The sequence below is a fragment of the Mya arenaria genome, chromosome 13, assembly GCF_026914265.1.
Source record: "Mya arenaria isolate MELC-2E11 chromosome 13, ASM2691426v1".
NCBI lineage: Eukaryota > Metazoa > Mollusca > Bivalvia > Myida > Myidae > Mya > Mya arenaria.
This window is the reverse complement of record NC_069134.1, coordinates 47,174,153-47,191,756: the sequence shown is the minus strand read 5'-3', so window position 1 is coordinate 47,191,756 and position 17,604 is coordinate 47,174,153. Positions and strand designations below refer to the sequence as shown.

General features: G+C 44.1%; 1 protein-coding gene across 1 annotated transcript; it reads right to left on the bottom strand.

Annotated features, from left to right (window-relative positions):
- Window positions 1-167: 167 nt before the first annotated feature.
- LOC128213099 (tartrate-resistant acid phosphatase type 5-like) lies at window positions 168-17,217 on the bottom strand. Its single transcript, XM_052918626.1, has 6 exons — window positions 17,159-17,217; window positions 16,726-16,958; window positions 1,628-1,752; window positions 1,151-1,342; window positions 760-907; window positions 168-481 (listed from the first exon to the last, which is right to left on the bottom strand). The coding sequence occupies exons 1-6, from the start codon at window positions 17,202-17,204 to the stop codon at window positions 236-238; spliced, it is 990 nt and encodes a 329-aa protein (XP_052774586.1). The 5' UTR covers window positions 17,205-17,217; the 3' UTR covers window positions 168-235.
- Window positions 17,218-17,604: the final 387 nt, after the last annotated feature.

The following is a 17,604-nucleotide window of genomic DNA, read 5'->3' as shown; positions in this document are numbered from 1 at the left end:
CTCTGAGGCGCAGCAGATAAACAATAATCATACAAAATATGAGATTTATAAATACCGCCAGTTTGCATAAACACATAATGGCGAATTCATAATAGAAACGGTTGTAGTGAACACATTATATCAGACCAACCTTCTTCAGTGGGAGCATAGACGGAGCTCTAACATAATTATGCTGTAGAAAAGAGTTGTATTTCAAAACAAGAAACTGGAACATGTATGAAACCATGCAATACGTTCAAATTCTTGGATATAACGTATATTGATATATGTCAACACCAGCTCCGTCCAGGAAATGTATGGTCATTGTGTCAGTGGTCACTTCGAAATGAGCAAACCCTCCTAGTTGTATAAGATCAGCGAAAAAGAATTTGACCATATCGTCGGGGATGTCTGTATACGGAAAGCGGTTCTGATCGACAAAGTTTCCAGATCCGACGATGAAATAGTCTAGGGTTGTTCCGTTTGTGGTTCTCTTTATGTGCTGAAAACAACAGAAATATATTCCGTCAATGATTTCTTTAATTGGTGGTGATTGCCGAGCGGTTAGTGTGTCGGCACACACGATTATTAGTATTAGTTATCATCAGAAATGGTAGATGGTTCTTAATAGCATGCACGTAACATAGTTTTTCATAGCGTATGTTCATCATTGTTACGTAAAATGAATCATTACTTTTCACTTTTTGACAATATTAACTAAACGAATTATTAAGCACTTCACATGTATCATAATTATATATAGTCGTATGCGAATGTCACCTGCAAGTTGTGGTCGTGACCAGCAAGGTATGCAGTGACATTGTTTGAAATCAACATTGGCTCTAGTCGGTCTCTTAGACAGTCGGTGGGTCCGTGCATTCCCACTGAATAGACGGGGTAGTGTCCACCCACCAGCAAATAGTTCGCCCTGCAAACAGCATAATATATATATAATACTAGTATCATACTAATGATACGTATATTTGAGAGTATTTTGGGCCATAAGAATTATTTGAAATTTGAGTCCATTTTATGAATATGACGCAAGAATATTGAGTCTTTTGACTAACTGCAACCAATGAATTCAGTCTTAATGAGCTGTGATGGCTATGCGTAATTTCGCCGAAACTTAGTCTGAATAACAGTAATGAAACAATAAGCAAGTTTATACCTTGACTGGCTGAGCGCCTCCTCAATCCAGCGAAAATGAGCCTCCGCAGCGGCTTTGTCATCCGGACCCACGGGCTGACCACGGAGGGTGTACACGTTCCCGCAAAGAAGTATCGTGTCGATCATCACCACTTCCACCGTCCGCCCACCCGCTATCGGGGCTGTGAACTTGTGATAGTAGTCCGGGAACTTCCTGTATGATGATCGTAAGTGATAACACGTGGTGTTGTATTCATGGTTTGGCTTTTACACTTTACAATAATAATGGTTTTATACCTGGATTTATTAGCGTTAAATGTGAACATTGCCAAATAAGAAAAGCTAAAAAATAGGGTTAATAATTTAATATTTCGTCATGTAAAGTTGTATAGCCAATGAACAGACATTTCAAGAGCTCATCATAAATTACGCAATCATTTTTCAATTTATCAAAATTGATTATAACATCACAGGAGCAGAACAATGCATTTCGTGTTACCATCTATCTGAAACCTTGGAGTAAGCAATCTGAGCGGAGACGTTTCCAAAGTAGTCATGGTTTCCGGCTACAATATGCCACGGCACGTGAAGCGAAGGGTGCGTGTACACGTTCTCAAATGTCGTCTGCAGCGATACGGGGAATTCTCAAGAATAATGAAATCAATTGGTATAAAAACGTTAAATGCTTAAATGGCTTTATAAGATAGTACAACATTCAATAAAGCATCTATATTTGTTAAATTAAAGGCAAAGGATATTTAACAATTAAAAACTACAAATGTATATTCATTTTCGAAAAGATCAAACATTACTGGATCAGATCCTCAGAAAACATAACAAAATGTAAAAATTCAAATAGCAGTCTTCGTCCATTCACAGCTTCCTTCACGTACATCAATAGCAGTGTCACTGCTGTATAGGGAGCGTTTACAGTAGTGTCATTGCTGTATAGAGAGCGTTTACAGTGGTGTCATTGCTGTATAGAGAGCGTTTACAGTAGTGTCATTGCTGTATAGGGAGCGTTTACAGTAGTGTCATTGCTGTATAGATAGCGTTTACAGTGGTGTCATTGCTGTATAGAGAGCGTTTACAGTAGTGTCATTGATGTATAGAGAGCGTTTACAGTGATGTCATTGCTGTATAGAGAGGGTTTACAGTGGTGTCATTGCTGTATAGAGAGCGTTTACAGTGATGTCATTGCTGTAAAGAGAGCGTTAACAGTGATGTCATTGCTGTACAGAGAGCGTTTACAGTGATGTCATTGCTGTATAGAGAGCGTTTACAGTGATGTCATTGCTGTACAGAGAGCGTTAACAGTGATGTCATTGCTGTACAGAGAGCGTTTACAGTGATGTCATTGCTGTATAGAAAGCGTTAACAGTGATGTCATTGCTGTAAAGAGAGCGTTAACAGTGATGTCATTGCTGTACAGAGAGCATTTACAGTGATGTCATTGCTGTATAGAGAGCGTTAACAGTGATGTCATTGCTGTAAAGAGAGCGTTAACAGTGATGTCATTGCTGTACAGAGAGCGTTTACAGTGATGTCATTGCTGTATAGAGAGCGTTTACAGTGATGTCATTGCTGTATAGAGAGCGTTAACAGTGATGTCATTGCTGTAAAGAGAGCGTTAACAGTGATGTCATTGCTGTACAAAGAGCGTTAACAGTGATGTCATTGCTGTATAGAGAGCGTTAACAGTGATGTCATTGCTGTAAAGAAAGCGTTAACAGTGATGTCATTGCTGTATAGGGGCGTTTACAGTGGTGTCATTGCTGTATAGAGAGCGTTTACAGTGATGTTATTGCTGTACAGAGAGCGTTTACAGTGATATCATTGCTGTATAGGGGCGTTTACAGTGGTGTCATTGCTGTATAGAGAGCGTTTACAGTGATGTCATTGCTGTATAAAGAGCGTTTACAGTGATGTTATTGCTGTACAGAGAGCGTTTACAGGGATGTCATTACTGTATAGAGAGCGTTTACAGGGATGTCATTACTGTATAGAGAGCGTTTACAGTGATGTCATTGCTGTATAAAGAGCGTTTACAGTGATGTTATTGCTGTACAGAGAGCGTTTACAGTGATGTCATTGCTGTATAGAGAGCATTTACAGTGATGTCATTGCTGTATAGAGAGCGTTTACAGTGATGTCATTGCTGTATAAAGAGCGTTTACAGTGATGTCATTGCTGTATAGAGAGCGTTTACAGTGATGTAATTGCTGCATAGGGGCGTTTACAGCACAGGGGCAGGTTGCGTTGATTTGACACACCACGCCCCCGTCCGTTTTTTTATCAGTTTTTTTTTATCAAATTTGAGTAAGAATATGATGTGGTAACTGTAACTTGTGAAAATTGGCAAAAAAAAACCAATTTAAATTTTTTATTTTATTATCTTTGTAATAATAAAGATAATAAAATAAAAAAATTAAAAAGATATTTTTTTTGCCAATTTTCACAAGTTACAGTTACCACATCATATTCTAACTCAAATTTGATAAAAAAAATTGATAAAAAGACAAAAAAAACAAAAAAAAAACGGACGGGGGCGTGGTGTGTCAAAACAACGCAACCTGCCCCTGTGGTTTACAGGAGTGTCACTGCTGTATAGGGAGCGTTTACAGGGATGCCATAGCTGTATAGAGGGCGTTTACAGTGATGTCATTGCTGTGTAGGGGCGTTTACAGCGATGTCATTGCTGTATATAGAGGGTTTAAAGTGATGTCATTGCTGTATAGGGGCGTTTACAGTAGTGTCATTGCTGTATAGAGAGCGTTTTCAGTGATGTCATTGCTGTATAGAGAGCGTTTACAGTGATGTCATTGTAGTATAGAGAGCGTTTACAGTATTGTCATTGCTGTATAAAGAGGGTTTACAGTGATGTTATTGCTGTATAGAGAGCGCTTACAGTGATGTCATGTTTGTATAGAGAGCGTTTTCAGTGATGTCATTGCTGTATAGAGAGCGTTTACAGTGATGTCATTGCTGTATAGGGGCGTTTACAGTGATGTCATTGCTGTATAGGGGCGTTTACAGTGATGTAATTGCTGTATAGAGAGCGTTTACAGTGGTGTCATTGCTGTATAGGGCGTTTACAGTGATGCCATTGCTGTATAGGGGCGTTTACAGTGATGTCATTGCTGTATAGAGAGCGTTTACAGTGGTGTCATTGCTGTATAGAGAGCGTTTACAGTGGTGTCATTGCTGTATAGAGAGCGTTTACAGTGATGTCATTGCTGTATAGAAAGCGTTTACAGTGGTGTCATTGCTGTATAGAGAGCGTTTACAGTGGTGTCATTGCTGTATAAAAAGGGTTTACAGTGGTGTCATTGCTGTAAAGACAGCGTTTACAGTAGTCTCATTGCTGTATAGAGAGCGTTTACAGTAGTGTCATTGCTGTATAGAGAGCGTTAACAGTGATGTCATTGCTGTATAGAAAGCGTTTACAGTGATGTCATTGCAGTATAAAGAGCGTTTAAAGTGATGTCATTGCTAAATAGGGGCGTTAACAGTGGTGTCATTGCTCTATAGGGGCGTTAACAGTGGTGTCATTGCTAAATAGGGGCGTTAACAGTGGTGTCATTGCTGTATAGGGGCGTTAACAGTGGTGTCATTGCTGTATAGGGGCGTTAACAGTGGTGTCATTGCTGCATAAGGGCGTTTACAGTGGTGTCATTGCTGAATAGGGGCGTTAACAGTGGTGTCATTACTGTATAGGGGCGTTTACAGTGGTGTCATTGCTGTATAGGGGCGTTTACAGTGATGTCATTGCTGTATAGGGGCGTTTACAGTGATGTCATTACTGTATAGAGGGCGTTTTCAGTGATGTCATTGCTGTATAGAAAACGTTTACAGTAGTGTCATTGCTGTATAGGGGCCTTTACAGTGGTGTCATTGCCGTATAGGGAGCCTTTAAAGTAATGTCATTGCTGTAAAGAGAACGTTAAGATTAGTGTCATTGATGTATAGAGAGGGTTTACAGTGGTGCCATTGCTGTATAGCGAGCGTTTACAGTGATGTCATTGCTGTATAGAGAGGGTTTACAGTGATGTCATTGCTTTATAGAGAGGGTTTACAGTGATGTCATTGCTGTATAGAGAGCGTTTACAGTGATGTCATTGCTGTATAGAGAGCGTTTACAGTGATGTCATTGCTGTATAGAGAGGGTTTACAGTGATGTCATTGCTGTATAGGGAGGGTTTACGGTGATGTTATTGCTGTAAAGAGAGGGTTTACAGTGGTTCATTGCTGTATAGGGAACGTTTACAGTGATGTCAATGCTGTATAGAGAGGGTTTACAGTGATGTCATTGCTATATAGAGAGGGTTTACAGTGATGTCATTGCTGTATAGAGAGGGTTAAAAGTGATGTCATTGCTGTATATAGAGGGTTAACAGTGATGTTATTGCTGTAAAGAGAGGGTTTACAGTGATGTCATTGCTGTATAGAGAGCGCTAACAGTGATGTCATTGCTGTATAGAGAGCGCTTACAGTGGTGTCATTGCTGTAAAGAGAGGGTTTACAGTGATGTCATTGCTGTATAGAGAGGGTTTACAGTGGTGTCATTGCTGTATAGAGAGCGTTGACAGTGATGTCATTGCTGTAAAGAGAGGGTTTACAGTGATGTCATTGCTGTATACAGAGCCCTTGCAGTGATGTCATTGCTGTATAGAGAGCGCTTACAGTGGTGTCATTGCTGTATAGAGAGAGTTTACGGTAGTGTCATTGCTGTATAGATAGGGTTTACAGTGATGTCATTGCTACATAGGGGCGTTTACAGTGATGTCATTGCTGTATAGAGAGCGTTTACAGTGATGTAATTGCTGTATAGGGAGGGTTTACAGTGATGTCATTGCTGCATAGGGGCGTTTACAGTGATGTCATTGCTGTATAGAGGGCGTTTACAGTGATGTCATTGCTGTATAGAGAGCGCTTACGAATGATGTCATTGCTGTATAGAGAGCGTTTACAGTGATGTTATTGCTGTATAGAAAGCGTTTACAGTGATGTCATTGCTGTAAAGAAAGCGCTTACAGTAATGTCATTGCTGTATAGAGAGGGTTTACAGTGATGTCATTGCTGTATAGAGAGCGTTTACAGTGATGTCATTTCTGTATAGATGGCGTTTACCATGATGTCATTGCTGTATAGGGGCGTTCACAAGGGCGTTTACAGTGATGTCATTGCTGTTTATAAAGCGTTTACAGTGGTGTCATTGCTGTATAGAGAGCGTTTACAGGGATGTCATTGCTGTATAGGGGCGTTTACAGTGGTGCCATTGCTGTATAGAGAGCGTTTACAGGGATGTCATTGCTGTATAGGGAGCGTTTACAGTGGTGTCATTGCTGTATATGGGGCGTTTACAGTGGTGTCATTGCTGCATAAGGGCGTTTACAGTGGTGTCATTGCTGAATAGGGGCGTTAACAGTGGTGTCATTGCTGTATAGGGGCGTTTACAGTGATTTCATTGCTGTATATGGAGCGTTTACAGTGGTGTCATTACTGTATAGGGGCGTTCACAGTGGTTTCATTGCTGTATAGGGGCGTTTACAGTGATGTCATTGCTGTATAGGGGCGTTTACAGTGATGTCATTACTGTATAGAGGGCGTTTACAGTGATGTCATTGCTGTATAGTAAACGTTTACAGTAGTGTCATTGCTGTATAGGGGCCTTTACAGTGGTGTCATTGCTGTATAGGGAGCCTTTAAAGTAATGTCATTGCTGTAAAGAGAACGTTAAGATTAGTGTCATTGATGTATAGAGAGCGTTTACAGTGGTGTCATTGCTGTATAGCGAGCGTTTACAGTGATGTCATTACTGTATAGAGAGGGTTTACAGTGATGTCATTGCTGTATAGAGAGGGTTTACAGTGATGTCATTGCTGTATAGAGAGCGTTTACAGTGATGTCATTGCTGTATAGAGAGGGTTTACAGTGATGTCATTGCTGTATAGGGAGGGTTTACGGTGATGTTATTGCTGTAAAGAGAGGGTTTACAGTGGTGTCATTGCTGTATAGGGAACGTTTACAGTGATGTCAATGCTGTATAGAGAGGGTTTACAGTGATGTCATTGCTATATAGAGAGGGTTTACAGTGATGTCATTGCTGTATAGAGAGGGTTAATAGTGATGTCATTGCTGTATATAGAGGGTTAACAGTGATGTTATTGCTGTAAAGAGAGGGTTTACAGTGATGTCATTGCTGTATAGAGAGCGCTAACAGTGATGTCATTGCTGTATAGAGAGCGCTTACAGTGGTGTCATTGCTGTAAAGAGATGGTTTACAGTGATGTCATTGCTGTATAGAGAGCGTTTACAGTGATGTCATTGCTGTATACAGAGCCCTTACAGTGATGTCATTGCTGTATAGAGAGCGCTTACAGTGGTGTCATTGCTGTATAGAGAGAGTTTACAGTAGTGTCATTGCTGTATAGATAGGGTTTATAGTGATGTCATTGATACATAGGGGCGTTTACAGTGATGTCATTGCTGTATAGAGAGCGTTTACAATGATGTCATTGCTGTATAGAGAGGGTTTAAAGTGATGTCATTGCTGCATAGGGGTGTTTACAGTGATGTCATTGCTGTATAGAGGGCGTTTAAAGTGATGTCATTGCTGTATAGTGAGCGCTTACAGTGATGTCATTGCTGTATAGAGAGCGTTTACAGTGATGTTATTGCTGTATAGAGAGCGTTTACAGTGATGTCATTGCTGTAAAGAAAGCGCTTACAGTAATGTCATTGCTGTATAGAGAGCGTTTACAGTGATGTCATTGCTGAATAGAGAGCGTTTACAGTGATGTCATTTCTGAATAGAGGGCGTTTACCATGATGTCATTGCTGTATAGGGGCGTTCACAAGGGCGTTTACAGTGATGTAATTGCTGTTTAGAGAACGTTAACAGTGGTGTCATTGCTGTATAGAGAGCGTTTACAGGGAGGTCATTGCTGTATAGGTGCGTTTACAGTGGTGCCATTGCTGTATAGAGAGCGTTTACAGGGATGTCATTGCTGTATAGGGAGCGTTTACAGTGATGTCATTGCTGTATAGAGAGCGTTTACATTGATGACATTGCTGTATAGGGGCGTTTACAAGTGATGTCATTGCTGTATAAGGGCGTTTACATTGATGTCATTGCTGTATAGGGGCGTTTACATTGATGTCATTGTTGTATAGGGGCGATTACAGTGATGTCATTGCTGTATAAGGATAAGGGCGTCTACAGTGATGTCATTGCTGTATAGGGGCGTTTACAGTGATGTCAATGCTGTATAGGGGCGTTTACAGTGATGTCATTGCTGTATAGAGAGGGTTTACAGTGATGTCATTGCTGTATAGAGAGCGTTTACAGTGATGTCATTGCTGTATAGAGAGCGTTTACAGTGATGTCATTGCTGTATAGAGAGGGTTTACAGTGATGTCATTGCTGTATAGGGAGGGTTTACGGTGATGTTATTGCTGTAAAGAGAGGGTTTACAGTGATGTCATTGCTGTATAGGGAACGTTTACAGTGATGTCATTGCTGTATAGGGGCGTTTACAGTGGTGTCATTGCTGTAAAGAGAGGGTTTACAGTGATGTCATTGCTGTATAGAGAGGGTTTACAGTGGTGTAATTGCTGTATAGAGAGCGTTGACAGTGATGTCATTGCTGTAAAGAGAGGGTTTACAGTGATGTCATTGCTGTATACAGAGCCCTTACAGTGATGTCATTGCTGTATAGAGAGCGCTTACAGTGGTGTCATTGCTGTATAGAGAGAGTTTACAGTAGTGTCATTGCTGTATAGATAGGGTTTACAGTGATGTCATTGCTACATAGGGGCGTTTACAGTGATGTCATTGCTGTACAGAGAGCGTTTACAGTGATGTCATTGCTGTATAGGGAGGGTTTACAGTGATGTCATTGCTGCATAGGGGCGTTTACAGTGATGTCATTGCTGTATAGAGGGCGTTTACAGTGATGTCATTGCTGTATAGAGAGCGCTTACGAATGATGTCATTGCTGTATAGAGAGCGTTTACAGTGACGTTATTGCTGTATAGAGAGCGTTTACAGTGATGTCATTGCTGTAAAGAAAGCGCTTACAGTAATGTCATTGCTGTATAGAGAGCGTTTACAGTGATGTCATTGCTGTATAGAGAGCGTTTACAGTGATGTCATTTCTGTATAGAGGGCGTTTACCATGATGTCATTGCTGTATAGGGGCGTTCACAAGGGCGTTTACAGTGATGTCATTGCTGTTTATAAAGCGTTTACAGTGGTGTCATTGCTGTATAGAGAGCGTTTACAGGGATGTCATTGCTGTATAGGGGCGTTTACAGTGGTGCCATTGCTGTATAGAGAGCGTTTACAGGGATGTCATTGCTGTATAGGGAGCGTTTACAGTGGTGTCATTGCTGTATAGGGGCGTTAACAGTGGTGTCATTGCTGCATAAGGGCGTTTACAGTGGTGTCATTGCTGAATAGGGGCGTTAACAGTGGTGTCATTGCTGTATAGGGGCGTTTACAGTGATTTCATTGCTGTATTTGGAGCGTTTACAGTGGTGTCATTACTGTATAGGGGCGTTTACAGTGGTTTCATTGCTGTATAGGGGCGTTTACAGTGATGTCATTGCTGTATAGGGGCGTTTACAGTGATGTCATTACTGTATATAGGGCGTTTACAGTGATGTCATTGCTGTATAGTAAACGTTTACAGTAGTGTCATTGCTGTATAGAGTCCTTTACAGTGGTGTCATTGCTGTATAGGAAGCCTTTAAAGTAATGTCATTGCTGTAAAGAGAACGTTAAGATTAGTGTCATTGATGTATAGAGAGCGTTTACAGTGGTGTCATTGCTGTATAGCGAGCGTTTACAGTGATGTCATTGCTGTATAGAGAGGGTTTACAGTGATGTCATTGCTGTATAGAGAGGGTTTACAGTGATGTCATTGCTGTATAGAGAGCGTTTACAGTGATGTCATTGCTGTATAGAGAGGGTTTACGGTGATGTTATTGCTGTAAAGAGAGGGTTTACAGTGGTGTCATTGCTGTATAGGGAACGTTTACAGTGATGTCAATGCTGTATAGAGAGGGTTTACAGTGATGTCATTGCTATATAGAGAGGGTTTACAGTGATGTCATTGCTGTATAGAGAGGGTTAATAGTGATGTCATTGCTGTATATAGAGGGTTAACAGTGATGTTATTGCTGTAAAGAGATGGTTTACAGTGATGTCATTGCTGTATAGAGATCGCTAACAGTGATGTCATTGCTGTATAGAGAGCGCTAACAGTGGTGTCATTGCTGTAAAGAGAGGGTTTACAGTGATGTCATTGCTGTATAGAGAGCGTTGACAGTGATGTCATTGCTGTAAAGAGAGGGTTTACAGTGATGTCATTGCTGTATACAGAGCCCTTACAGTGATGTCATTGCTGTATAGAGAGCGCTTACAGTGGTGCCATTGCTGTATAGAGAGAGTTTACAGTAGTGTCATTGCTGTATAGATAGGGTTTACAGTGGTGCCATTGCTGTATAGAGAGCGTTTACAGGGATGTCATTGCTGTATAGGGAGCGTTTACAGTGGTGTCATTGCTGTATAGAGAGCGTTTACATTGATGACATTGCTGTATAGGGGCGTTTACAGTGATGTCATTGCTGTATAAGGGCGTTTACATTGATGTCATTGCTGTATAGGGGCGTTTACATTGATGTCATTGTTGTATAGGGGCGATTACAGTGATGTCATTGCTGTATAAGGATAAGGGCGTCTACAGTGATGTCATTGCTGTATAGGGGCGTTTACAGTGATGTCATTGCTGTATAGGGGCGTTTACAGTAATGTCATTGCTGTATATAGAGCGTTTACAGTAGTGTCATTGCTGTATAGGGGCGTTTACAGTGGTGTCATTGATGTATAGAGAGCGTTTACAGTGGTCTCATTGTTGTATAGAGAGCGTTTACAGTGGTCTCATTGCTGTATAGAGAGCGTTTACAGTGGTGTCATTGCTGTATAGAGAGCGTTAACATAGATGTCATTGCTGTATAGAGAGCGTTTACAGTGGTGTCATTGCTGTATAGAGAGCGTTTACAGTAGTTTCATTGCTGTATAGAAAGCGTTTACAGTGGTGTCATTGCTGTATAGTGGCGTTAACAGTAGCCTTAAGTACAATAGACGCTGTCTAGCGCATGTTTTACGCACTGTTTACGCTGTCTAGTGCAGACTTGAGCACTATAAACGCTATCTAGCGTTGGTTAAAGCACTGTTAACGCTGACTAGCGCAGGCTTTAGCTCTATTAACGCTCTCTAACGCAGGTTTAAGCACTTTCAACGCTCCCTAGCACAGGCTAAAGCACTCTTTACGCCACAGGGCAGTCTAAACCACTGTCAACGCTCCCTATCGCAGGCTTGACCACTGTCAACGTTCCGTAGCGCAGGCTTGACCCCGATCAAGCCTCCCTTGAACAGGCTTTACCACTTTTAACGCTCCCAAGCTCAGGCTAAGCCAATGTCAACGCTCCCTAGCGCAGGTTTAACCACTGTTAACGATCCCTAGCGCAGGCTTAACCACTGTCAACTCCACAGTTCAGTCTGAACCACTGTCAACGCTCCCTAGCGCATGCTTAAGCACTGTTAACGCTCCCTAGCGCAGGATTAACCACTGTCAAATCTCCCTAGCGCAGGCTTAGGCACTGGAAACGCTGACTAGCGCAAGCTTACCCACTGTAAACGCTCCCCAGCACAGTCTTATGCACTGTAAACGCTAATTAGCGCAGGCTTAACCACTGCCAACGCCACAGTGCAGTCTTAACCACTGACAACGCTTCCTAGTGCCGGCTTAAACATTGTAGGAGCTCCCTACCACAGGCTAAAGAACTGAAAACGCAACAGTGCAGTATTAACCACTGTCAACGCTCCCTAGCGCAGGCTTTAGCACTAGAAACGCTGACAAGTACAGGCTTAACCACAGTCAACGCTCTCTAACACAGGCTTAATCACTTTAAACGCTGATTGGCGCAGGTTTAAGCACTGGAAACGCTGACAAAAGCAGGCTTACCGACTGTAAACGCTCCCTAGCGCAGGTTTAAGCACTGTCATTACTCCCTAGCGCAGGCTTAAGCACTGTCAACGTTCCCTAACACAGGCTTAAGCACATTAACGTTCCCTAGCGCAGGCTTAAACACTGTCAACGCTCCCTATCACAGGCTTAAGCACTGTCATTGGTCCCTAGCGCAGGCTTAAGTACTGTCAACGTTCCGTAGCGCAGGCTTAAGCACTGTAAACGCTCCCTAGCAAGGCTTAAGCACTGTCCATGTTCCCTAGCACAGGCTTAAGCACTGACAAAGCTCCCTAGTGCCGGCTTAAACATTGTAGGCGCTCCCTACCACAGGCTAAACACTGAAAACGCAACAATGCAGTCTTAACCACTGTCAACGCTCCCTAGCGCAGGCTTTAGCACTATAAACGCTGACAAGTACAGGCTTAACCACTGTCAACGCTCCCTAACACAGGCTTAAGCACTGTAAACGCTGATTAGCGCAGGCTTAAGCACAGGAAACGCTGACAAAAGCAGACTTACCCACTGTAAACGCTCCCTAGCGCAGGCTTAAGCACTGTCAACGCACCCTAGCGCAGGCTTAAGCACTGTCAACGTTCCCTAGCACAAGCCAAAGCACGTCAACGCTCCCTAGCACAAGCGTAAGCACTGTCAACGATACCCTAGCGCAGGCTTAAAAACTGTCAACGCCTTTAGCGCAGGCTTAAGCATTGTTAACTCTGCCTAGCGCAGGCTTAAAAACTGTCAACGCTCCCAAGCGCCGGCTTAAGCACTGTCAACGCTCCCTAACGCAGGCTTAAGCACTGTCAACGCTCCCTAGCACAGGCTTAAGCACAGTCAACGTTCCCTAGCACAAGCTAAAGCACGTCAACGCTCCCTAACACAGGCGTAATCACTGTCAACGATACCCTAGCGCAGGCTTAAGCACTGACAACGCTACATAGCACAGGCTTCAGCATTGTCAACGCTCCCTATCACAGACTAAAGCACTGTCAGCGCTCCCTAGCTCAGGCTCAAAAACTGTCAACGCCTTTACCGCAGGCTTAAGCCTTTTAAAACGTTGTCTAGAGCAGGCTTAAAAACTGCCAACGCTCCCTATCGCCGGCTTAAGCACTGTCAACGCTCCCTAGCACAGGCGTTAGCACTGTCAACGCTCCCTAGCGCCGGCTTAAGCACTGTCAACGCTCCCTAGCACAGGCGTAAGCACTGTCAACGCTCCCTAGCGCCGGCGTAAGCACTGTCAACGCTCCTTAGCGCCGGCTTAAGCACTGTCATCGCTCCATAGCACAGGCGTAAGCACTGTCAACGCTCCCTAGCACAGGCGTAAGCACTGTCAACGCTCCCTAGCAAAGGCGTAAGCACTGTCAACGCTCCCTAGCACAGGCGTAAGCACCGTCAACGCTCCCTAGCACAGGCATAAGCACTGTCAACGCTCCCTAGCACAGGCGTAAGCACTGTCAACGCTCCCTAGCACAGGCGTTAGTACTGTCAACGCTCCTTAGCGCCGGCGTAAGCACTGTCAACGCTTTCTATCACAGGCTTAAGCACTCTCAACGCTCCTTAGCGCCGGCGTAAGCACTGTCAACGATCCCTAGCACAGGCGTAAGCAATGTCAACGCTCCCTATCACATATTTAAGCATTGTCAATGCTGTCTAGCGCAGGCTTAAGCCTTGTCAACGCTCCCTAGCACAGGCTTAAAAACTGTCAACGCCTTAAGCGCAGGCTTAAGCATTGTTAACGCTGTCTAGCGCAGGCTTAAAAACTGTCAACGTTCCCTAGCGCCGTCTTAAGCACTGTCAACGCTCCCTAGCGCAGGCTTAAGCACTGACAACGCTCCATAGCACAGGCTTAAGCAGTCAACGTTCCAAAGCACAAGCTAAAGCACGTCAACGCTCCCAAGCACAGACGTAATCACTGTCAACGATACCCTAGCGCAGGCTTAAGCACTGACAACGCTACATAGCACAGGCTTCAGCATTGTCAACGCTCCCTATCACAGACTAAAGCACTGTCAGCGCTCCCTAGCTCAGGCTCAAAAACTGTCAACGCCTTTACCGCAGGCTTAAGCATTTTAAAACGTTGTCTAGCGCCGGCTTAAAAACTGTCAATGCTCCCTAGCGCCGGCTTAAGCACTGTCAACGCTCCCTAGCACAGGCGTTAGCACTGTCAACGCTCCCTAGCACAGGCGTAAGCACTGTCAACGCTCCCTAGCGCCGGCGTAAGCACTGTCAACGCTCCTTAGCGCCGGCTTAAGCACTGTCAACGCTCCATAACACAGGCGTAAGCACTGTCAACGCTCCCTAGCACAGGCGTAAGCACTGTCAACACTCCCTAGCACAGGCGTAAGCACTGTCAACGCTCCCTAGCACAGGTGTAAGCACTGTCAACGCTCCCTAGCAGAGGTGTAAGCACTGTCAACGCTCCTTAGCGCCGGCGTAAGCACTGTCAACGCTCCCTATCACAGGCTTAAGCACTGTCAACGCTCCTTAGCGCCGGCGTAAGCACTGTCAACGCTCCCTAGCACAGGCGTAAGCACTGTCAACGCTCCCTATCACAGGCTTAAGCACTGTCAATGCTGTCTAGCGCAGGCTTAAGCCTTGTCAACGCTCCCTGTCACAGGCTTAAAAACTGTCAACGCCTTTAGCGCAGGCTTAAGCATTGTTAACGCTGTCTAGCGCAGGCTTAAAAACTGTCAACGCTCCCTAGCGCAGGCTTAAGCATTGTTAACGCTGTCTAGCGCAGGCTTAAGCACTGTCATTGGTCCCTAGCGCAGGCTAAAGCATTGTTTACGCTGTCTAGCGCAGGCTTAAGCACTGTCAACGCTTCCTATCACAGACTTAAAAACTGTCAACGCCTTAAGCGCAGGCTTAAGCATTGTTAACGCTGTCTAGCGCAGGCTTAAAAACTGTCAACGCTCCCTAGCACAGGCTTAAGCATTGTAGACGCTTCCTAGCGCAGGCTTTAGCACTGTCAAAGCTCCCTAGCACAGGCTTAAGAACTGTCAACGCCTTTAGCGCAGGCTTAAACATTGTTAACGCTGTCTAGGGCAGGCTTAACCATTGTCAACGCTCCCTAGCGCAGGCTTTTAAACTGTCAACGCTTCCTAGCGCAGGCTTAACCATTGTCAACGCTTCCTAGCGCAGGCTTAACCATTGTCAACGCTCCCTAGCGCAGGCTTTTAAACTGTCAACGCTTCCTAGCGCAGGCTTAACCATTGTCAACGCTTCCTAGCTCAGGCTTAACCATTGTCAACGCTTCCTAGCGCAGGCTTAACCATTGTCAACGCTCCCTAGCGCAGGCTTTTAAACTGTCAACGCTTCCTAGCGCAGGCTTAACCATTGTCAACGCTTCCTAGCGCAGGCTTAACCATTGTCAACGCTCCCTAGCACAGGCTTAAGAACTGTCAACGCCTTTAGCGCAGGCTTAAACATTGTTAACGCTGTCTAGCGCAGGCTTAACCATTGTCAACGCTCCCTAGCGCAGGCTTTTAAACTGTCAACGCTTCCTAGCGCAGGCTTAACCATTGTCAACGCTTCCTAGCGCAGGCTTAACCATTGTCAACGCTCCCTAGCGCAGGCTTAACCATTGTCAACGCTTCCTAGCGCATGCTTAACCATTGTCAACGCTCCCTAGCGCATGCTTAACCATTGTCAACGCTTCCTAGCGCAGGCTTAACCATTGTCAACGCTTCCTAGCGCAGGCTTAACCATTGTCAACGCTTCCTAACGCATGCTTAACCATTGTCAACGCTTCCTAGCGCAGGCTTAACCATTGTCAACGCTCCCTAGCGCATGCTTAACCATTGTCAACGCTTCCTAGCGCAGGCTTAACCATTGTCAACGCTTCCTAGCGCAGGCTTAACCATTGTCAACGCTCCCTAGCGCAGGCTTTTAAACTGTCAACGCTTCCTAGCGCAGGCTTAACCATTGTCAACGCTTCCTAGCGCAGGCTTAACCATTGTCAACGCTCCCTAGCGCATGCTTAACCATTGTCAACGCTTCCTAGCGCAGGCTTAACCATTGTCAACGCTTCCTAGCGCAGGCTTAACCATTGTCAACGCTTCCTAGCGCATGCTTAACCATTGTCAACGCTTCCTAGCGCAGGCTTAACCATTGTCAACGCTCCCTAGCGCATGCTTAACCATTGTCAACGCTTCCTAGCGCAGGCTTAACCATTGTCAACGCTCCCTAGCGCATGCTTAACCATTGTCAACGCTTCCTAGCGCAGGCTTAACCATTGTCAACGCTTCCTAGCGCAGGCTTAACCATTGTCAACGCTCCCTAGCGCATGCTTAAGCACTGCAAACGCTGTCTAGCTGAGACATAAAGGATATTTTATGTGTTAAATCACAAGGTCATTTTGAATTATCCGAAAGGACCAAACATTAAATATCTACAATTCGAACGAAATCTTCTAAAAGAAATATTTTAGTGTTATCAGATGAAAAAGTAAACATACTTATGAAATGTATAGTCATCACAGCCACTCAACACTATGGCAATGTATGGCAATTAAACTGATAACGCTTGAACACAATACGAAAATTACATGTCAATGCCTTACCATAAATCTAGGGTCATCAACATTGTTAACGCCATATAGGTAAAAGTTGTCCCCTAACACGAGCAGGAACTCAGGGCTGTTTTCACGTGCATATGACGTCATCTGGTCCCTGACGGCCTTCTGCACGGGTGAGGTGAAAGGATGGAATGACAGCCCGCCCCAGTCGGCCAAAACCATGAACCGTAGGTGGCCATCGTTGAACCTGGGTTTCGAGGAAGATATCGTGCTTACCCCTAGAAGTGATCAAGTGTATATGAGGGTTTGCAGTATTCGAATCACTAGTTCAGATCCTGAAATGATGCCATTAGTATGCAAGGTTACTATATATATCGAACTTTTACAATTACTGTCAATGAGGCCTTGACGAATGAAATGCTTAATAGTTGTTGGAACATTGTTTCAGTAATAAAGGAAATATAAAATCGAGTCTTACCTGCAAGTGCAACCAACGTCGACAGTAAATCAAAATATAAATTCATAGTTTAAAACCTTGTTAAATAACATCCATAAGGTCTTCGCGACTTTAAGACACTGGCACTTTCAGTCCACTTCACATAGTTTGTGATAAGAAACTGGGACTAAGTTTTCACAGTATATTTATAGCTGACGAGTGTCTGATTTTCTATCTTCTGTCATTAAATTATATCCACTCAGTTGAATATGACCTAACAGACAAATAATTGTCCATGAAAGTAAAACAAATGTTACTGTGCCGAAGATTGTCCGACACACACGGATTACTTCGTTCGGCGTCACACTGTCGTCCGCGGCGCCACACTGTCGTCCGCGGTCTGCGGCGTCACACTGTCGTCCGCGGCGTCACATTGTCGTCCGCGGCGTCACACTGTCGTCCGCAGTGTCAAACTGTCGTCCGCGGTG

Coding starts and splice junctions, on each gene's coding strand:
- LOC128213099 (XM_052918626.1), bottom strand. CDS start 17,204: ATGAATTTATATTTTGATTTACTGTCGACGTTGGTTGCACTTGCAG. Junction 1,343..1,627: donor TCCAAGGTTTCAGATAGATG/GTAACACGAAAT, acceptor ATCATCATACAG/GAAGTTCCCGGACTACTATC. Junction 482..759: donor GTCACGACCACAACTTGCAG/GTGACATTCGCA, acceptor TGTTGTTTTCAG/CACATAAAGAGAACCACAAA.